Source organism: Branchiostoma floridae, chromosome 1 (genome assembly GCF_000003815.2).
Source record: "Branchiostoma floridae strain S238N-H82 chromosome 1, Bfl_VNyyK, whole genome shotgun sequence".
NCBI classification, from domain to species: domain Eukaryota; kingdom Metazoa; phylum Chordata; class Leptocardii; order Amphioxiformes; family Branchiostomatidae; genus Branchiostoma; species Branchiostoma floridae.
The window spans coordinates 1,572,941-1,595,465 of NC_049979.1; the positions used below are offsets into that span (position 1 = coordinate 1,572,941).

The following is a 22,525-nucleotide window of genomic DNA, read 5'->3' on the forward strand; positions in this document are numbered from 1 at the left end:
AGATCGATGTCTTAAATCAAGTCATCTGTCAGACGACATCTTGTCGTCTCAGTCACGAGACAAGCATGTTAGTATCACTGATCTGCGTAAGTGGGAGGTAAGAAAGAACATTTTCACAGGTTCACTTCCACCAAATTCGGGTGCAGATGGTGGAAGTATATTTCTACTAGACGTTAAGCCTTTGGCTTTGTCTATTGACTATTCGAAAATAGTTCTACACTCTTTCGTGCCTCTTTGGATCTGGAATAATCTAGGCTTTTGCGTACACACAGTGAAAAGTTTATTGACAATACATGCCCGAGGGGTAGTTGCAAGCATCACATATGCATGTTATGATAAAAACTACTATGATATTACGAACAGCATCCTGTGTTATACGAAATTCTAAACCATTCATGTTACTGATTTTGTTGGGTTCGACTTCTTTTGCGGCAGTGAAAGGCGAATTTACTCACTTCTCAAAAGAACTCAACTGTTTTTACATCTGACATTATTCAAATGTTTTATCATTTTGTACTATTTTCTTCCTGATGTACACAAGTATATCACAACCTCGAGCCACCATTTTGTCGCATCTGCGTGTACTTTTTCTATACTTTTCGAATGAATAACAAAACGAATATTCCTCTGTTATCGCCCGAACACCCTCACCACTACGTGACAAACATCCTCCCCTGGCGCTCATAATAAGCCTACAGCTCGGGAGGTCAAAGGTCGCGGCTTTATGTCCATCCTGTTGTGAACCTTCGCGCCACCGAACAGGCAATAAGCCCGGAGAGCCAGTCCCGGGTTCCCGACCCTTGCACGGGTGTCTTCTTGTTTATTGGAAACTTTATAGTTACGATGCATTAAGCAAAGCTGTGTAGCGTTTGTACTGTGAGAGGATTTCAATGGACCGAACACCATATCGAACAAATAGAACCCCTCATTCTATTTCGAACACGTCCGTCAAAAACTGCCCCCGTGGGACAGAAATGGCTTATACTTGACAGAAGTGTTCGAAATAGAACCATGATCGAACAGAGGGAGGGGCTTGGGGATCGGTCAATTCACTCCAAGGGCTACACTTCCATATTCGACATGTGACGTGTGGCGGGAACGCTTATAGGTTGGTTTTATTCAGGTAAAGCACGGAATGGACCGATCCTGTCGAACAACATATCGGACAAATAGTACCCCCTATTCTATTTTGAACACGTCCGTCAAAGACTGCCCTCGTGGGACAGAAATGGCTATTTATGACGGAGGTGTTCGAAATATAACGAATATGATCGAACAGGGGGAGGGGCTTTGGGATCGGTCCATTCACTCCAAGGGCTACACTTCCATATTCGACATGTGACGTGTGGCGGGAACGCTTATAGGTTGGTTTTATTCAGGTAAAGCACGGAATGGACCGATCCTGTCGAACAACATATCGGACAAATAGTACCCCCTATTCTATTTTGAACACGTCTGTCAAAGACTGCCCTCGTGGGACAGAAATGGCTATTTATGACGGAGGTGTTCGAAATATAACGAATATGATCGAACAGGGGGAGGGGCTTTGGGATCGGTCCATTCACTCCAAGGGCTACACTTCCATATTCGACATGTGACGTGTGGCGGGAACGCTTATGGTCTGGTTTTATTCAGGCAACGCACAGAATGGACCGATCCTGTCGAACGCCATATCGAACAAATAGAACCCCCTTTTTTATTTCGAACACGTCCGTCAAAAACTGCCCCCGTGGGACAGAAATGGCTATTTTTGACGGAGTTTTGTTCGAAACATAACGAATATGATCGAACAGAGGGCGGGGTTTTGGGATAGGTCCATAATGGGATGCCATATTGTGTAAGCAGTGCTATGCGATAGAACTTGTAAACTAGTGCTATAAATAGCAAGTAATCTATTTAAAGGACACTTGCAATCAGTATAACTTCACAAAAATGATCAAATAAGAAAGTACAACGCAAAAGCAGAGCTGGAGAACAAAATCAATCGCCATCTATTAGCCATTAAAGGGGCATTCCACTCCAGCTAGAAGGAGGCGGTGTTTTCCAATAGATAATGTGTCAATGAATAAATAATCAGCCGAATTTTGTGGAATTCACATTGCGCGATGCGTGTTTTGTAAAACAATATGACACTCACTAAACCCATGCATACCCTACCCATGCATTCCCTATACGCATAGACACTTTGTTTATCGTGCTTATTTTCGGAATAAATGAGGATCGCTAAGCACACCGAGAAGGCAAATTGCTTACAAGATAGCAAAGAACACATAACAAGAATATATTCCTTAGCGATCCTGAAATTAGTTTTGTAACCATACCTAAAAGTTTTGCATTGTATTCAGCCATAGGATTAATTCAATTAGAGGGTAGTCAATTAGGGGGAGTTAAGAAGAAGACTGAATGCTTTTGAGGCACGTGGAGCAACCGGGTACTTTTTCGTATAATGCGATGTAGTATGCATTTATTACTTCCTAAAATTAATGTCTATCGGAAAATGACACTCCCGCGTTGAGTGGAATGCCTCTTTAACAACACCATGTATTTCAGCACCAAGGTTGGCCCCCGTGGTAACTAAGATAGAAATCGCTTTTGGACCTTTATGAAATTGTCTTCCACCCAGTTTTATATATTGATTCATAGTTAGGATAAACCTGTTCTTCAACTAGATCTCTTTCACATATCAATTCACAGCTAGTATACATAAACCCTCTCCAACAAGATCTCTTCAGTGTCACTGACGAAAACTGCTGGATAGTCGTTGAAACGTCTGACCGTTGCTTGAGTGACTACTTTTTGGCGTAAGATAGATGTCCCTTTTAGGCCGTGGAGCGCCCAAACCTTGACCCCCCCCCCCCCAGACGCACACCTATGTTTTAAAGCTCTTTGTAGTTTCTTCACATCCAGTGATTTAAAGAGAGGAAGTATTTTCGAATTTCACGCAGAGCGTCTTGAGACTGCTTGCTTCAGCTTAGTTCAGGATGAAAAAGCAGCGGGCGTCACCCTGAGACGTTTTAGGCAAGAGGAGCGTGTGTGACTGATTTCGCATTGAACGTACGCACCAGTTACTCACTCCCAAGAGGTAGAGCTATCTTTCTAATCTCTTTCTTTGTCGTTACTTCACACTCTGTGATTTCACGGACGGAATTGAGTATTCGTGGGCAGCGCCGTGAGAGTGCTAACTTTCGGATAGAAAGGCAGCAAGTATCGCCCTGAGATCGTTTAGGCAAGAGGAGCGCGTGTGACTGATTTCGCATTGAACGTACGCACCAGTTACTCATTCTCAAGAGGTAGAGCTATCTTTCTAATCTCTTTCTTTGTCGTTCCTTCACACCCTGTCATTTCACGGTGGGAATTGAGTATGTTTCGTGGGCAGCGCCGTGAGAGTGCTAACTTTCGGATAGAAAGGCAGCAAGTATCGCTCTGAGATCTTTTAGACAACAGGGGCGTGTGTGACTGATTTCCCATTGATCGTGCGCTCCAATCGCTCTGGGTAGACAGGTTTAGCCTCTCCCTATGGCTTCCCGTAGAAATGCTTTATCTGCGATTCTGTTTACCAAATCTAGCTTCTAGATCTAGCTTTGCTAACATGTGCGAACATGTACAGGTTTAGCCCTTAGCAATAGCCTACGGCTAGTTGGGCAGCCCTGGCTGTTTGTAAACAGCTGAACAAATAAATAAATAAATAAAGATCTAGCTTCACATTGATCGTTCGCGCCAGGAGCTTGAAATGGTTTCTGCCTGTGTCAAGGTTTTTCGTGGAAAGATTTATCCAGGATTTTGTATAGCAGATCTGATTTCACGGGGATCATATGTGCCAGGACCTGTGTTACAAGATACAATACAAAATAGAAAGCCCGATAAAAACGACTAAAAAAACGTTAAAAAAACACAGCCAGAGACTAACCTCTGCTTGGAGAGTAGTTGCAAGCTGTTAAACGAAATGCAGATAAACCTTTCCATGCCTAACCTAACTGCTTGGAGAGTACCGTTGCTTCCCAAAAAGGTTTTATCCACGATCCCGTTTAGCAGCTCGCTACCCGGATAGTCCCTGTGCGACCGTAGCCCTGTCAGTATATTGTACGAGCGGCCTCACCGAAAACATGATCGCTGATTTAATTTGCATGATGTTTCCCAGCCCTCTCGGGGCCCATAAAAAATCAATGCGCGGTGCGGCAGCCGCGTCAAACATCGTAAGCTATCTGGTGGTGGGTCCCCCCCCTCCGGGGGACGGATAGACTCCGGCTGGAATTCACTCCTCGCACCGCAATTAATTTACCCCGATACGTATCGATTCGACCTAACTGTAAGTAACATTTAGAAACGTGGATGTGCAGGAGAGGTCTCGGGGAACCGGTAAAAAATAAATAGCGGCCCATTCGGGTGCCGTTGAGGTGAGCATAACGCCAGAGCAAGGAGGTTAAAGAATCACTTTTTAACCTCCTTGGCCAGAGGGAGCAATCGAAGCCGGGATGTTATTTACCTTGGACTAAGGCAGGGATTTCTGTGATGGGACGTTTGCAGCAGTAGCCATGGGATTCGTGGGAAAAGTACCTCTTATCTACCAAAATCTGCATTTTCAAGACGTTGCCTTGCCACTGACGTACCCTGCAGATGGAAATGGGGACGTTCATGCCCGGTTTAATGCTGCTGGTTTACAAACTTACTTCCCCGTGCATCAGCCAGTCCTGACATGACCGCCTAACCGGCCCCCGCACCGCCGGCTGTAATTAGAATGCTGTCCACACCGAGGCCAATGATGGTAATGGGGAAATAATTGTAATGGAATCACAAAGGGTAATTCCATCATTCTCCGAGGCCCCCCACAAATGTACAGCTGACTTAATATGGTTACCCCTTAATATGAAATTAGCTGCATACATAGCTCGCTATCCACAAGAGTCCAGACTCTCAGGAGAATCCTCAGCATCTTTCTGCTGTCCATTTCGCGCCCCGTGTGGGTTAAAATGTCCTTTTTTTCTGCAGAGAGGTGGATTTCAGTTTGGTTTTAACATAGACTGATCTGCACGGCAGGATTTTGCGCGTGATTAGGGTTGGATTGATACCCTCTGCGGTCCCGCCTATTTTTCCTCTACATGTCGCATGTGAAGGATAAATGCTCCAAGAGGAAAACGCAGTTAATATCACAGTCTGACACGCGAATGGAGGGCTCCTGTGGTAACTATGAACAGAGTACACTTAGTAACTCGGCTAGTCCCTGAGTGGTCGTATAGGAAGATGCTACGGTGTAGAGTACCGACCACGTACCTGCTTGTATAGCTCAGTCTCTATGGTAGAAATCTAACACTACAGGGCACGTACATTTTCCCTGCCCGCCAACAACTCTACGTAACAGCAAGGGAAGGAGACAGAACGAGGAGCGGTCGGACTTACCGAGAAGAGCGAGCAGGATGAGCGCTCCGACCGGTCCCGCAGATGGAGCGCCTCCCTTCCTCCGCTGCATCTTCCCACCTGGCTCCATCTTTGCTTCCTCCACACGTTAACGTATTCAGTCACGTGATCATGCCCTCTCACCTTGACTCTGAACCAATCTTCTTCTCACCTTCTTCTCGCCGAGAAAAGTACGACCCTTTGTTCTTTTTTTTTCCTGGAAAAACAGCCGGAACCTGTCAAGTCCAGGCTGGCGCGTGTCCCGGAATGTGATGTACAGAGGACGCGGGTGCAGCACTAGTGTGTAGGGAGGGGCCGGTCGGTACGACGCAGGCCCGAAAACGCGTAACGTTACGCCATCAGTCAGTCAGTCCTACGCACGACGCAATAGGCCGCCCAGCTTATGCATCCCGTTTCTCTGCATGCGCCGGATCCTGGCGCGATCAGCGGAATGGAGAAAGTCAATTTAACGCCTGCCTGCGTTCCCCGCGCACTCTTCATTACTATGCATGAGGTCTCGGCTCTGACTGCCGACTCCGACAGCCGAATGGATGGCAGAATTTACTAACCCTATTGTACGTGATGTCGTCCTATCTATAACGTCGCACCTTTTCAAGACGTGGGACATTAAGAGGGTGGCACTTGTTCCATTGCCTTCAGCGTAAGTGGCCTTTCTTAGATGCCTGGTAATATTCTTGACCTCCCTCTAAAAAGGAGTCAAAATGTCACATTGGTGGAGGACAAAGGTTACATATTCCGTTTTGTGACGTAAGGCAAGTGAAAGGCATCGCACATATAACGCCACATTATTACAAAGTAAAGTACGTCGGTGAAGGTTTGATAGCATGGTAGAACATTGCGTAACAGAAAATAAACCAAGCGACTGAATAGGATCTAAATAGTCAGGCGTTTTCGATAGCATCCACTATCTTTCACCATATCAAAGACTGAGAATGGTTCTTCGCAAAAACATGATTCTCTGCGGAAAAAACTCACCTCGATCGATGAATGAGTGAATGAAATACCTTTGTCGTACCTTCCTACCGAAATGTGTGAAGAAAATCTTGTTATCACAGCCAATCGGAATGTGTTTACAATATTATTGCAAGATATACATAGACTGTACGCTAGACCAACGTATACACCCAGCTAACAAGACTGTTGCATGTCAAGGACAAAATATACTATTGCAGTACCGAGATAAGCCGCTAGGAGTCTATAATCTGATAAAAGCTACAAACGTGCGGTCGCACATCTTGGTACCTACTAATTGTTTGGAGTTGCAGATAATTAACAGGTATCAAGGTGTAATCTCGTTGACAATCTACGTCTGTAGCTTTCATCATTATGTACATGGAAAACATAGTTTCATTGCAGTGGTATGTACCAAATTTCTTCTTCTCTCAGAAAATAAATTATAAAAGGAGCAATAAAACATTATGACACCATCTATATGGTCAAAAAAATCATATTTAGAATTCTATGTGCCCAGTTTTTATTCTTCGTTATAACTCCATTCTTTTTTTAATTCATTAATGAGAAACAATGGAGGGTCAATATACCAATTAAGCCAGGGAGGAAACCTTAGTAAAACATTCATTGCTATTAAAAACGTCTGGAAACACAAAACAAGCAGACATACACACCGACAACCAGACACAACAAGAACAACACCTCCATTTTTCATGGAGGTAATAAACATGATTAAACTACGTCTGTAGCTTTCATCATTATGTACATGGAAAACATAGTTTCATTGCAGTGGTATGTACCAAAGTGCTGTATTTTCTCTCAGAAAAAAATTATAAAAGGAGCAATAGAACTTTATGACACCATATATATGGTCAAAAAATCATATTTAGAATTCTATGTGCCCAGTTTTTATTCTTCGTCATAACTCAATTCTTGAGAAAACAATGGAGGGTCAATATGCCAATTTAGCCAGGGAGGAAACCTTAGTAAAACATTCATTGCTATTAAAAACGTCTGGAAACACAAAACACACAAGCAGACACAACAAAAACAACACCACCATTTTTCATGGAGGTAATAAACAGGATTAAAGTCTCCCTAGCACAGGTGAAAACGCAGAAACAGATAAATTCCGTCACGCATGGTTGGTCCTAGCACATTAAGAATCAATTATGGTCCGCCTGTGCCGCACCACACGCCAGTCGGGCCCGATGCTGTGACGGTCAGGTCAGCCGTTCCCGATAAATCTGCGCCGGGAAAATGATTCAGGACTAATTATCAAGGCCCCCTTTCCACCAGGACGGCGCTCTCTCTGCGCTCTCTCTGCGCTGTCTCTGCGACCTAAAATTTGACAGATCGCTCAACGATTTTTTTATAGAAAAAAACAACGAATCTTTTTTACGCTTTGTGAGTTCTGTTGCCTCTTCAGTCACACTTTTACGTTTCGTATTAAATCGAAGAGAGCGCAGCACGATCGCCGTCCAGTGGAAAGGGGGCCTTATAACCCGTATTGAGCCATTAACCCGGATTTGCCGCAAGTTTGATACAGGGCTTGGTAAAAGCTGTTCAGTATGAGTCCATTATATATATGGAATAATCCTCTGGGTTAGGCTAAAGCCTAGTTTACACATAGCCGAATTTAGCTCCCGAACACCAGCCAACCCTTAGCCGACTCAGGTTGGCTGGAGTTCGGGAGCAGTTTGACCAGTAACATTTGTTACCGAATTTGGCGACAGGCATAAACCACCTCACATAGCCTCCAAGATCAGTGACAGGAGCGATCTGATGTGATCGGGGAGAGGGACTGGGTAGCTAGTTTCATCTGCCGAACAATTATTCTGGGAACTAAATTGTTACATTTTTGGTTAGAAAAAATGGCTACTAAATGAATTCTTCGTTTCTTCTCAGGTGACAGCCATTTTTGGGGGTTAAAATCCCATCCGAGGCTATAATAATCTTCCAAGCCATTAACCAATATGAATGTTGTGGTGCATCTTTTGCAAAACAGTACATGTACAGGGGTAGTGGAAAAACTATGATGTTGTCTATAATTTGCTCAATACCAAGTCGTTAAGTCAGGCAACAGCATTTTTGACATTTAAATGAGAACGAGCCAAAGTGCCCGTTGAACTTGTGTTCAGCATGTCGCAGCTTGCCACATGAACTTTATTGCACAACACATGCACACGGTGCAATGTATGACAAACTACTACAATAAGTCTCAGAGTATATAAACTACATGTGATACCGTAGCACCTGGAAGGAAGCACTGATGACTATTCAAATAGTTTCCATGTAGGTATTGCGATATTGCAAAATATTGCTTTTTTTAACGAGTTTGCTCAGTGCAAGGCCATTGACCACTTCTTGGCACTGAACTACGCTCACTGTGGCAGCATCTCTTCTGCCTAAGTCAGAAACAGAGGCTTACCTGGCCTCTCTATTCCCATATTTGTCTATTGACCTCTAAATAGTTGGACCCATTTGTTTGATATGATATGATAGGATATGAAAAATGTCGGTCTGTCATCTGAGCTCATTCGTATGACACGGATGTCTGAAGGAAGACCCAGGAAAACGCCCCCACACTCTCCTGCTGCCTCTCCATTTGCGGCAGTAATTGGAGGGCTAATGCAATGGTTCTCCGTTCGATAATGCATGATGTACGTATTTAAGGTATAAGTACCGAAGCATCTGTAGCGCTAATCTCAACTGCAGCAATGTCCACGGTAGTTCTGGACGTAGCCCGCTAACGGTGTGAATCATGCATGTAGTAACATTGAGTGGACTTATCGTTCGGCTTATAACCGAGGTCTCTCATTAGAGACGTACATCCAGCGGACTTCATCAAGATGAAAGGATCACCCGTACTAATCTCCAAGCAGATCCTACGGTGCCATTAAGATAATATCAAAGCTGGCCAAGGAGTATAGCCGGCCAAATGAAGTCAAAAGTGCACCCTATGGTGGATTTGAAACTACATTATGTATATATTACGCCACCGTGGATCTAGTTGGAGATTATACCCGTACTGCCTGCTACATATATCGATGAATCATTAACGGTTTAAGTATAGTGGCTCATGGAGTGACATAGACTGGGAAACAACATAGTCTATATCTACAGCAATCCCGGTAGTTGTTGCGTTAGGCTTAGGTCACATTTCCAAACCGTAGTGTGGCCTGGACGGGGAGCGAAAAGAATGATATGAAAAGCATCAAAATACACAAAATTTCAAAATAAGATACATGGGCATGATATGTGTGTATTTCTAGGTATACATTTTGATTTTTCGCTTCTTAAAACATCCCGGCCGGGCCCCGGTTTGGACATGTGACCTAGGCCTAACTGTTGTTGTACACGTGATGTCCACCTTTTTTTTAGACATCTAGCGGCTGCCAAACTCAATTTCGCCACATCATATGATGTTGCCATTTCATTGCCGTTACCACGGACGGTGAATAACAGGATTGTAGCCGCTTTATGAAATATTTACCGCCGGGTTAGATACTTACCTGCACCGCTATACGCCGTCAACAGTGACCACAATACCCCCCTCATATGTAGCGAAAATCGATCGGAAGACTAGTCTACGAGCTCTAAATGACATTTTCGTAAGTAAGACGTCCGGTGTTCTCACGATCATCTTGCGATTTTTAGGGATCGCCGGCGATTTTCAGGTTTCGTACGATGGTCGCGGTGCAGCGAAACATGTCGCAGGAGATCTCTGAGATCGCAGCGCTCGTTACCGAGTCGCAGATCGTTCGTGCAAATCGTGCGTACCTCGCAAGGGTACCGGTCGACATTCGATTGATAGTCGTGCGTCAATCCAGGACAGACCTAGCTATTAACCATCGAGCGCAAATCGGATGGCGAACGCCCGTCAGATCGTATATAATGTGGCGGGGGTATAAGGACATCGATCCAAGAGCGATTTAAGAGCTGCCCAAATAGTCCGCAATCATGCGGGCAGGACCTTCAGGTTCTCAGTCTTCAGGGAAATAAAAGAAGGTTTTTCTTCTCCCAGCGGGGTTTTATTTCTACACAGACTTCAGAAGCGGGAGGAAAATGAAGAAAGGGTACGTCCATGCGCCTTGGGTTTCACCTGCCCACGCCGGGAATACTTATTACGGAGTTGAGGAGAGTTCAAACAGAATTGATGCCTCTCGATAGGAATCTATATCACCTACAAGACAAAGGGCAAACATTTTAAGAACGAACAGCAGATTAAGATGGATAACCTAATGTATTTGAATGAGAAGTAACCCACTTCAGCTTGTTTAAATGCGAAATCCACTGATGGCATAACATGAAGAGATGTCAAAGTATGTACGTAATGTCTAAGTAATCAGAAATAGAAAAACAGTAATAGAAAAATGACGAAGTAAGAAAAGTATACGGTTTTCCTATGTTGTGCTACGCCATATAGAGGTAGCATTTTGCTCCATAGATCCCGCCGAAAGACATCAATAAGCTGCCAGACATAAGTAAGATCTAATTCGTACGTGATGTCTACATAATCAGCGCAGTAATAGGAAATGATTAAGAGTGAGAAAAGTACACGGATTTCCTATGTTGTGCTACGCCATATAAAGGTAGGTTTTCCATATAGAGGTACATTTCCCTCCATGTATCCCGCCGAAAGACATCAATTAGCTGCCAGACAAGCGTATAGTGAGTTGTCCGAAGAGCGTAGATAGATGAGGAAGTCTGTTCCAATGGCGCGAGTAACGAGCTGGATGTGTCAGGAATGATAAATGTGCCCGATCAATGATGAGTAATGTGGTGGGGTGGTTTTCGTCTTGGGCGCAGGCTATGTGTTAGGCCATGTTGATTTGATTATATGGATGACATCCTCCGGGAACTCCAAAACTGATGCGAGCGAGCGAATAAAAAAAAAGTTTGGCAAAAAAAAAGTTCCCTTCAGTATGAAATCAAAGTGGCCAGGAAGGTTGAACAAAGGACTAAACACACATAGTATGGTATACCATGATCCTCTGGACCTGAATTTTCTGTACTGGTACCTCCCCCAACCAACAATAGATTTTTTTTTTCTTTCCGTCCTTTCACATCTTATTCTTTGACTTTAGATTCATTTTGGCATTCTATATATGGCATTAGTTATCTGTTTTCTGATACTTTTTTTCAATCTACGGAATATTTGTGCTCATTTTACATCTGCTTTGCACAATTTATTGTGTGGTCGAAAACTTTTCTTTTTTTTGGAAATGGCAGAAAATTGGTGCGAGCGCGGATGTCATCCATATAATCAAATCAACGTGGCCTTATGAGTCGTGATTGAATGTTTTTAGTCATCAACCTGGCGCCACCCAGCAGCTCACCCAAGGAGTCTGTGAGCTTTCGAGCTTTTCAAAGGAAATTTTCGGCAGAAGTGCGATTAAAGCTGCGTACTGCCACTGTGTACCGCTACTGTACCGATATAAATTTACAAAGTATATATGCTTATTTTGTGACTGAATATGCGTAAATCCTACCACACAGGCGGTTTCAAGTTTAGCACTGGAAAAGACGTAAAATACCATGCTGATAGTGGAATTAAAGCCAACTTTGAAATTTTAAATTAGCACTTTAAGTACCTGCTGGTTGTGTAAAAAGAATTCTCCTATATCCTTTAAAGTAACAATGGTTGTTTCATCTCCTACCCACATGGACTCATGTGAAACCAAACGTGACCAAAGTGACACCTTGGGAAAATGTGCAACAGATATTACAGGTAGGGAGGTATGTTAGTTAAGGTGCAGGCACCTAAACCTCTAGCTCTGTATAGTTACACGATGTTATGTTTATTACGCAGCCCTGAATGGGACCAGTGTCCTCTCAATCGCTGCGCGAGACTGGCCGATGTTTTCTGGATCACCGATCCCAGTCCAATAGAACAGGACGGATTTTAAGGCCAAAAATACTGTACACTCGACTCTCTGGTGATTCGGCCGAACACCGTTGACAATGTCAATATTATGCTGGCTTTTAAGCATGGCATTACTGATGTGGATGGACACTTAGTACAGTAGGAGTTCGCTTCCTCCATAACCCGTTCCGTATTACATTGTAGGCAATCCTACTCAACCCTACACATATCTTTATCTACATAGCCGGTATAACCGCCCTTCGGCGTATCACACCAGCACAAACATAGACAATGTATCAAATGTTTGCCATTAATAACATGTAAAACCATTGGTTATTTCTTTTTGCTATTTACTATCAGGAGATGAAGCGATTAACAACAGTTATCTTGTTTGTGACTTGAATACGACACAAGTGGAACATTTCAATACTTTATTCTCGGTATCTTACAATGTTTACAACTCATCATGGAATCCAGAATTCCACTGCACTGGCAACTTGGCCTCATGATAAGAATTGCAGGAAAACCTGTTATTACCATGGCAACAACACCCTAAAAAGAGTTCCAACCTATAGACTCCAACAACTGGAAACAGATAACGTCATCAGGAAAAACTTTGCCTACAAACTAAGAAAAAAAGAAACAAACATCGACAAAATACAACGGAGGTTAGAAAATGCAGATGTTGGATCGGAAAATAATGTATATAGGTAGAAGATATCGTAATAGCCCATAACTGAGATCCTCGTGTGGCTGCCTGATTACAAAGTGACAGCCATTACTAAACCAACTGATTGTTGTCCCGCATCTGTTATTAGTGTTAAAGTAACTTCCCTACACACTAAGTTGAAACAAGACATATAAACGTCATCAAAATAACTTCACACATTCCACGTTTTTCTGTACACACTACATCCTAAATCATCAAGGTAAACAAGAAATTCATGGAATAAAACAGTAAAAACCGAAGAAAAAAAAACTCCTTTACATCATAAGATATGCTTCATGCAATCTTCTCGCCACCCTGGTGTTGTGCCTTGGGGTATACTGTTTTGACTACCTTATCGTTAATACTGAAATGATACATTTGACCTGATCATTTGCTTTATTGCACTGTCAGCAGTTTTAACCATCCCATTCAGATGGCGGGTGCCTTCACTTTGAGTTCCCCGTAAGAACTGTGATATCGACAGCGATCTTTATCGTACTGTGGGGTTGAGGCTGATTATTGTCCAGCCATCGCTGCTACAGGTATGGTTTGTGCCGCTGATACAAACCATACAACGTGTACCTGTAGCAGCCATGACAGGACATGCACGTTCCGTTTTCCCCCGTGCTCTTGGGTACAGAGTCTTCAGCTTCCCGGTGCAAGGTCGTTTATGCAACCTCTGTCGAAAATGTATTCTGAATCTGATCTTCATGGCACATTATTTGCATATTCACGATCTCAGGAGGACATATTTGGCCCTGACAATTTCTGCACAAGATGTTGCTTCTCTTTTATTATGATGTGTTTGATACAAACTTTTCTCCTGTACCATCTGGGGATGATGTGGTAAGACGTTATTTGACGTAATACAACGTTATTTGACGTAGTAAAACATTATTTGACGTAGTACAACGTTATTTGACGTAGTACAACGTTATTTGACGTAGTACAACGTTCTTTGATGTAGAACAACATTATTTGACGTAGTACAACGTTATCAGACGTAGTACAATGTTATTCGACGTAGTACAACTTTATTTGACGCAGTATAACGTTGTCAGGCATAGTACAACATCATTTGACGTAGTACAACGTTATTTGACGTAGTACAACGTTATTTGACGTAATACAACATTATTCGACGTAGTACAACGTCACTTGATGTAGTGCATTTTTTGACGTAGTACGCCGTTCTCAGGCGTAATACGAAGGGGACACCAGGAGGTCCGTGAGCATGCAGAGCTGGTCCTCGGTGAAGCGCTGCTTGTGCTCCTGCCAGTTGTCGTGGTGCGTGCGACGGAAGTCTGACAGCGTCTTCTTCACTGTTCCCTGCAGGTGTGGAGCAAAAGAAACAAATAATTTAGCATGAAAGCTCATCTGTGTTGATATGATATATAATTCAAGTTTTCAACTGTCATACAACACAAAATTTTCTCACCTCGAATTTTTCGGTCGTACATCCGTCGACCGTCTTCAAGAGTGATGATTCAATTACTTTGAGCACGTGACTTAAAGACACGTGACTGATGATGAGTAATTGAATCATCACTCCTGAAGAAGGTCAACGGATGTACGACCGAAAATTCGAGGTGAGAAAATTTTGTGTTGTATGACAGTTAAAAACTTCAATAAACAAATAATTTACCTTTCTACCCACTGATAAGCCAATGTCATATCTGACATAATGGAGAAACTACAGTAACTATTCAACAGGCCTTGACCAGGAAAGACAGGTGATGAGTACTGTATGCACAGGTTTGAATCATTCTTAATGTTAAGTGAAAGTTATTCATGTTGGTAGAAGTCATTCTGAGGTTTGAATATCTTCAGTAAAACTACTAAAAAAGGATCTGTTGTTCAATTGTCCATGAACCAATATCTGCCTATTGCTTTACTGCCAACTCAGACAAAGGACTTGCTGCAAAAGGATGCATGAGATAGAGCTGTCTGGGCATTATGTGCACAGGGAGTCTTTTTTTTCAAGACTGTGAAACTGATACTGAATACAAATAAAAGAAATGAACATGGATCGAACTTGCATAACAAATTTAAACCGAAAGTTAGTTAGAAACTGACCTCGGACAGTTAATAATGAACAGGGAGAAATAAAAACTACTTATGATGTTCTGATTTGACTTCTGACATGAGGACAATAATGGCTCTGTCATCCACACTGGCCATCTTCCCTCAAGCGTGTCAAAAAGACAAAAAAGGTCCACATAGTATTTAAGGTTACACTGATGATTTGGAAATACAAAACGTACCGCAATGGGCTGTGGATCGTTGAGGTGATCTCCCAACTCTAGCAGTAGCTGCGGCATCCACTCAGGCACATCGTAGGGATAGGAGAGCACGCAGGCGCACAGACCCAGTACTCCTGCATGCCTCTGGATCAGGGCTGGAACAATACAATCAAAACAGTTTAGGGATAGGAGAGCACACAGGCACACAGACCCAGTACTCCCGCATGCCTCTGGATCAGGGCTGGAGAAGGACACAATCAAAACAGTTTAGGGATAGGAGAGGACACAGGCACACAGGCCCAGTACTCCTGCATGCCTCTGGATCAGGGCTGGAGAAGTACACAATTAGAACAGTTTAGGGATAGGAGAGAATGCAGGCACACAGACCCAGTAGTCCCGCATGCCTCTGGATCAGGGCTGGAGAAGGACACAATCAAAACAGTTTAGGGATAGGAGAGCACACAGGCGCACAGACCCAGTACTCCTGCATGCCTCTGGATCAGGGCTGGAGAAGGACACAATCAAAACAGTTTAGGGATAGGAGAGCACACAGGCGCACAGACCCAGTACTCCCGCATGCCTCTGGATCAGGGCTGGAGAAGGACACAATCAAAACAGTTTAGGAATAGGAGAGCACACAGGCACACAGACCCAGTACTCCTGCATGCCTCTGGATCAGGGCTGGAGAAGGACACAATCAAAACAGTTTAGGGATAGGAGAGCACGCAGGCACACAGACCCAGTACTCCCGCATGCCTCTGGATCAGGGCTGGAGAAGGACACAATCAAAACAGTTTAGGGATAGGAGAGAATGTAGGAACACAGACCCAGTACTCCCGCATGCCTCTGGATCAGGGCTGGAACAATACAATCAAAACAGTTTAGGGATAGGAGAGCACGCAGGCACACAGACCCAGTACTCCAGCATGCCTCTGGATCAGGGCTGGAGAAGGACACAATCAGAACAGTTTTTTATTGAGTGAAAGAAGGCATTTACATCAGAACCCAGAGCCTTACAACCATCGCCCATGTAAACCTTGGACCTAAACGAGGATGAATGTAGACTGAAGGTGGACTTATTTGTGCCAAAGGGGGAGTTCAGCCCATTTTGCCATGTCTGAGAGCTGTTGGTGCTAGTTTTGGTGGACTATTATCCTCACACAGAATTATATGATGATGATCCAGAGTAAGCACTTTACACCAATTTAGGCAGTAAGTCCTCCCTGAGTAAGTCCATTTTCAGACCATTGGACTTACTGTGGGCGAAAAGAGGACTATGGTCCATGGTAAGTCGTTCATAAGTACAAGGTTTGCCAAGGGGGTCCTTAACAAGGGGAGGGGTGCATTTACATGACATTGTAACTATCCACGGCTCACTGAGTCACGTGTTCTGTATGCATGTGACGTCACAGAAGGGGTGGACTGATCATTGCTGAAGGCCTGGAGAAGCAAAGTCAAAAATCTGGATTCAATTCCAATTTTTGTGTTCAACTTGTACATTATAGTTCAACTTTCATTCAGAAAGATCTTTAAGTCCAAAACAGTTTGGTTAAGCCTCAACCTATTTCTTTAACCTGCATCGTGCTTGACCTATTTTTCAAGCAACTTTGGAGGTACAGGTAAGCAACAAGGGAACAATGAATAAAAATTAAGAGTAAATCAGAAAAAAAAAATTACCAGCAAAGAAATCTCATAAAGGTTTTCTGGGAAAAGGGACTTTTTTTTTTTTACAAGTACGAGCATTAAGATGTGACACACACAGAAGGAGCATGCAGCAAGCACTGCACGTACCTTGGCTGGAGGGGCCTGAGAGCAGGGCAAAGGGGCACACATCGGTGGCAACGTGACAGGACAGAAGAAAAAGTGTACATAAAACAAAAGCATAGAATGGAGCACAAGGGAGCAAACACAGTAGTTTATTTTACTGGCCATGGGTCCTGGAATGAAAACAACTGAGGCAATCAGGACAATAGTAATTGCAATTTTGAAAAGTTGTTTAAGCTTATAGAAGCCCTTCCTTTCAACTTGGACCTGAATGAACAGCTAGCTTTCACGGGTATTTTGGAAGAGCATGCTGTCCTCAAGTATTCTTTATTCTATAGCATATATCTTTTTTCTGTATCAACATTATCATAATATAATATTACATGTAGTTTCTGCCACAGTTGTACAGACTGAGATATGTGACTTGACCAACCATGTTACATTCTACAGGATTTATTTCCAAAGTCTACACACTTCGACCTTGTGACTTAAAACGACAGATAAACAATAGTGAAAAGGGTTGTCATGGAAACGACTCTCACCTTCCTGCACCCCTGCATCCGTCAGCTTCTTCCTCTTTGGCAACTTGGTGTGGCAGAGCTTGTTGAAGTGAACCTGAGGACGGGACAAAACTTATACAGTGTGGAGGCTACATCGGCTACATATAGCGGCGAGAAGCAGAACTCCAGTTAGAAGCTCTGAGGAAGATGTCTGACAGACATCGAAACGTCAGCAGGTGAGAAAAACTGGTTGTGTAAAAGAAAATTCTTTTGTCCTATGATCTACCAACCTGATGAAATTATTTTCGGGAGCATGGAGGCAAGAATGCATTCTTCCTTAGTGCGTATAACGTTGTTCTTGTGTAAGGACAAGATCTTGTATATGCTTTCCATATAGTCGTGTTGGACGAGAAAGTGCACGCAACAGACAAAATTCTAATGCAACATTGACCACACACAAGATACTGTGTTGAATGCCATGATTGTAACTTCAAGACAACTCTTTGTGTAACTCCTTAATAAATAAAGAGAGACTTGATCCCACATCTGCAACAGTTTTTCCACCACAGAGAGCCACACACCTGCAAGTCTTTGTCCAGGGCGATCAGGCCACATTGTAGGAAGCCACTAAGCGTGGTGCCCGCCATTTCTCTAACCTGGGGAAACAATGAAAGAGCATTGATAAATGTTGATGAATGGCAATCATAAGTTTATGAATATTTCTGTCTGGTTGACCTCAGTCAAGAAATGACGCTTTTTGTTAACTAGCAGTGCAATGTAGCTTTGCTATTGCTCACTTATCTAGCCATGCATGTCATATCACTCGTACTTTTCTTAACAAGTGAGATGGGTAATGTGTTTACATACAAAGGTCTGATGCTTGAGGGTTCAATATCCAAAATAAAGAATGCAATCCCTTACTTGGTAAAATTCCATGACCATTAAGAACTATGATCTTTCATAAAATTCAAATTACTCCGACAACATTTCACCACTTCAATGACTATCAAGAACTATGATCTTTCATAAAATTCAAATTACTCTGACAACATTTCACCGCTTTATGTTCTCCACACAGACTAACAAAAATGTGACAAGATTTATCATTGACCATCTGCTGTCTTGCCCTACTTACCTCTAGTTGTTCGTCCTGTAACAGTTTGAGCAGAAGTTTGCGTATATCGGCCACCACGGACTTGTTGGCCTGCACTAGGAACAGGTTACAGAACACCAATAATCTGTGGTACCTACCTCTAGTTGTTCGTCCTGTAACAGTTTGAGCAGAAGTTTGCGTATATCGGCCACCACGGACTTGTTGGCCTGCACCAGAAACAGGTTACAGAACACCAATAATCTGTGGTACCTACCTCTAGTTGTTCGTCCTGTAACAGTTTGAGCAGAAGCTTGCGTATATCGGCCACCACGGACTTGTTGGCCTGCACTAGGAACAGGTTACAGAACACCAATAATCTGTGGTACCTACCTCTAGTTGTTCGTCCTGTAACAGTTTGAGCAGAAGCTTGCGTATATCGGCCACCACGGACTTGTTGGCCTGCACCAGAAACAGGTTACAGAACACCAGCACCTGCAGGAATGTCATGATGGACAGCCTCGCTCGCCACAGACCTCCAAACGCAACCTGCAAACAGGAAATCATCAGTGAGAGAGTTTTGAAGACAATTGTGTTGCCCACCTAATAACAATAACGTGATACTAGCTGCCTGATATGTAAAACCTTATCACAAGTCTATACAGGACTGTGATCCAGTGCTAATGCTATCATAATTCCATCCTGGACTGTTATCCAATGTTAATGCCTTCATAGGATCATACAGGACTGATAAACAAAATAAAAATTATAATATGTAAAACCTTGCTGATAGTTATACTGTGACGGTCTCAAATTTTTCTTGCAATAAGCATCAAAACATGTAAAAGCCCTGCTGATATAATCTGGTCATTTTCTACTCTGTCAACCGGTCCCCTGAGTTTTTTTTCAACTCATGTCCATTTTTTTGGACTGGTCAAACATGAAAAAAATGGTTTTGCACTGGTACATTGTACTGGCACCCAACCCTAGTGGTGACCGTTGAGTGTGAAAAGAGAAACAAAATTTCACTTTCCAAAAAGTCCTTCTACGGCAACAGTTTCTTTCCCCGGACAGCACAATTATGGAACTCTCTTGATGACTCTTTTTTCCCTCCTGTCTACAAGATATCAGCCTTCAAAACAAATGTCCACCGCTATGTCCGTGCACAATTTCGTCCTTCTTAGTTCATTGCCTTGTAGTGGTCTCGTGACCTAGCTTTGAACAATCTCGTTAAAAAAGAAAAAAAAAATTCGCTGCTGTGACGGCAGCAAACACCAGTCTCCTGTACCTGTTTGACGGCCTCCATCGCTGTGGGGATGATGTCAGGTGACAGGTAAGCCTGCGCCACGCACGCCAGACACACCTGCGCATCCTTCTGCAGCTCATCATCCTTCTCTGTGCTCTCCAGGGGCATGATCTGGCAGGGGGGGAAGGAATGGAGCTCAATCCGGGTTTGTATTACAGTAGGGATGTGTACCAAAACATAACATCTGGCACAGGTACTAGTTCAGGGGTTAAGGTACAGGTGCAACTATTTCACAAAGTATCTTGGTCTACAATTATGACAGAGACATAAATGGTTGACAGAATGTTTATCAGGTATATCATGAGATGAATCCATCCATCCAGAGGTTCTAAAATAAGCAGTAAGTAAAATAAAACATGATGCTTGTTTGTTTGTTTGTTTGTTGCTAACTTCAATGAAGGGTTTATTTCAACAACCATACAATGCCTTCATCTTTTTTTCAAGTGCTAAATTTTAATCTTTTGGAATAGCACGTTTTTAGTATGTGGTAGGAATATCAATTGTTTCAGTAAAAAAACTTATATTCTTGAGTATGTCTATTCAGAACCAGTATACTGATTTTTTTTTCACTAATTGACTTTCAGTAGTGGACAAAAAGGATCCATTTGACAAATAGTAACAAGTTGGAAGCTTACCAGAGGTAGCAGCTGGTAGAGCTCTGGGAAGACTCCGTGGTACATCCTGGCCAGCCCACTGATCATCCACTTCATCACTAGAACAGAGAAGGGCAAGGTTAGCATGGGGTGGGGAGGGGGGCAAGGTCATCAAGTGACGGAAAGGGGGGCGAGGTCATCAAGTGATGGGGAGGGGGGCAAGGTCACCAAGTGATAGGGAGGGGGGCAAGGTCATCAAGTGATGGCCAGATACGTTTTACAAAGGTGGGGAAGGGCGCAAGGGAGGTAAGGACATTGAATTCTTGGTAGGTATTTATCAGGCAAGAAAGCAAAGTCAAAATTAGATGGGAGTCAAGGTCATCATTAGATTGCAAGATTGTCGAGACATCACATCTTCCCTTCAATTCAACAGACCTAACTGTAAGCCCTGGGATTTGTAACTACACAAACTTAGCGGTTTTGTCTGACCTGTTTTAATGAGTTGAATCGCTTCTTTCTTTTCGTCCGTCTCCCCGAGCGACCCGTCCTGTGCCTGGTCCTGGACCTCCATGGGCTCCTCTCCCTTCCTGTTGCCTTGGCTACCATTGCCCTGGCTACCGTTGCCATGGTTACCGTTGCCGTTCCTCTCCAGGTCGAGCGTCTCCAGGATGGCGAGTTTGGGCAGCAGGCCCTGCAGGAACTTGCCGCGCTGCGGGGAGCCGGTTGCCGTGGCGATCTCCGCGGGAAGCTCGTACATGAAGATGTTGGTCAGCACACTGGAAACAACAGGTTTGATACTCATTTCGTCCTCATCTTAAACTCAATCATTCTTTATATATCATTATAATACATACGAGGGTGAGTCAGAAAGTAATGCAAGTGGTTTCATAACAGACTCGTTTTATTATCAATTGAGTTGAAATTTGGCACAAAAGTAGCGATATATGTCCTCTTGAGATTGAATGTTTTAAATCTGGTCTTTATTATTTTATGAGCAACTGAGTTGATTTCAAGATGAACACACCCTTAGTACCTTGTCAGACTAGCGATTCCTCTAAATCTGACCCACTAAAAATCACTGTAGGAAGTTGAAATTACCCATGTATGATACCAAATGTCTCTATAGATTGCGTGCCAATTTTCATCTCTAAACTCGTAATGGTTCTTTATTTACAGCTGCTAGGATGCAGTAAGTTGTGTTATAGAGCTGTTGGATTTATACACGAATTCGTGAGTTGTTGGTTAAAAGACTACTTTTCCATTAACCAAAAGAAACGAAACTTTACACAGTTATTAACTGTTTAAAGGCCAAAAAGGGTGCTGAGTTTCATTTCTCTTTGTTAATGGAAAAGAAGGCTACGGAAAGTTTTAATAATAACACCGCAGATCTCATGACCCTGAAGACCGCGTATACCTCACTCTACACCAGCAACGAAAAAAGAAAAACTGCTCAGATTTCAGAGTTAAAATTAAGCATCTGGCTTATAGAGCAATGCAGCTCATTACATGTGCAGGCTTAGTCTCCTACAATAGCAAACATTGGTTTAGGGATATTCTTAATTGTACGTTAATTGGACCTCTCTTTTCTTCTGACGGGATACCAAGGGTGTGGTCACCTTGAAAGCAGCTCAGTCACTCATAAAATAATGAGCAACAAATTTTGATATTTCAATCTCAAGAGAAGATATGTCTTAACCTTTGTGCCAAATTTCAACTCATTCGATCAAAGAACGACTCTGTTATGAAACCACTTGCATTACTTTCTGACTCACCCTCGTATCTAAGTTTTTCTGGTCTCAGTACTTGTGGCTTGAAGATAGTGGTCATGATGCTGGACCAAGAGGTTTGATGTATTCATTTAATTCTCATCTAAAACTCAATTAAAAACTTAATCATTCTTTAAATATGTGTATGTATGCATGTGTATACACTTACTATGGGAGAGGTACCGATCAGTTCTCACCTGCCTAACCTGTCCCTGACGTTCTTGTACACATGCGGCAGGGGTGGCTCCAGGTGTGTGAGCCGGCGATGCAGCAACTCGGGCACTCCCCACTCCTGCCGGTTCAGAGCACTCTGAAGGACATA

The 22,525-nt window shown here is 43.1% G+C and overlaps 2 protein-coding genes across 2 annotated transcripts in view; both read right to left on the reverse strand.

The window, feature by feature from the left end:
- The window catches only part of LOC118426158, a 52,819-nt gene extending 46,920 nt beyond the window's left edge, over nt 1–5,899 (reverse strand). The window contains exon 1 of the mRNA XM_035835423.1: nt 5,395–5,899. Within this exon, the coding sequence (XP_035691316.1) occupies nt 5,395–5,482 (88 nt within the window). The 5' untranslated portion in view covers nt 5,483–5,899. The remainder of the gene's footprint in view (nt 1–5,394) is intronic.
- Nucleotides 5,900–14,078: 8,179 nt separating this feature from the next.
- LOC118429979 (proteasome activator complex subunit 4-like) overlaps nt 14,079–22,525 on the reverse strand; it is a 52,479-nt gene continuing 44,032 nt past the window's right edge. The window contains exons 39-48 of the mRNA XM_035840900.1: nt 22,401–22,525; nt 20,927–21,213; nt 20,480–20,556; nt 19,827–19,955; nt 18,932–19,087; nt 18,030–18,104; nt 17,491–17,563; nt 16,976–16,990; nt 15,206–15,339; nt 14,079–14,270 (exon numbers count right to left, since the gene is read on the reverse strand). The exon at nt 22,401–22,525 is cut by the window's right edge and continues 6 nt beyond it. Coding sequence (XP_035696793.1) covers nt 14,136–14,270; nt 15,206–15,339; nt 16,976–16,990; nt 17,491–17,563; nt 18,030–18,104; nt 18,932–19,087; nt 19,827–19,955; nt 20,480–20,556; nt 20,927–21,213; nt 22,401–22,525 — 1,206 coding nt within the window. The 3' untranslated portion in view covers nt 14,079–14,135. The remainder of the gene's footprint in view (nt 14,271–15,205; nt 15,340–16,975; nt 16,991–17,490; nt 17,564–18,029; nt 18,105–18,931; nt 19,088–19,826; nt 19,956–20,479; nt 20,557–20,926; nt 21,214–22,400) is intronic.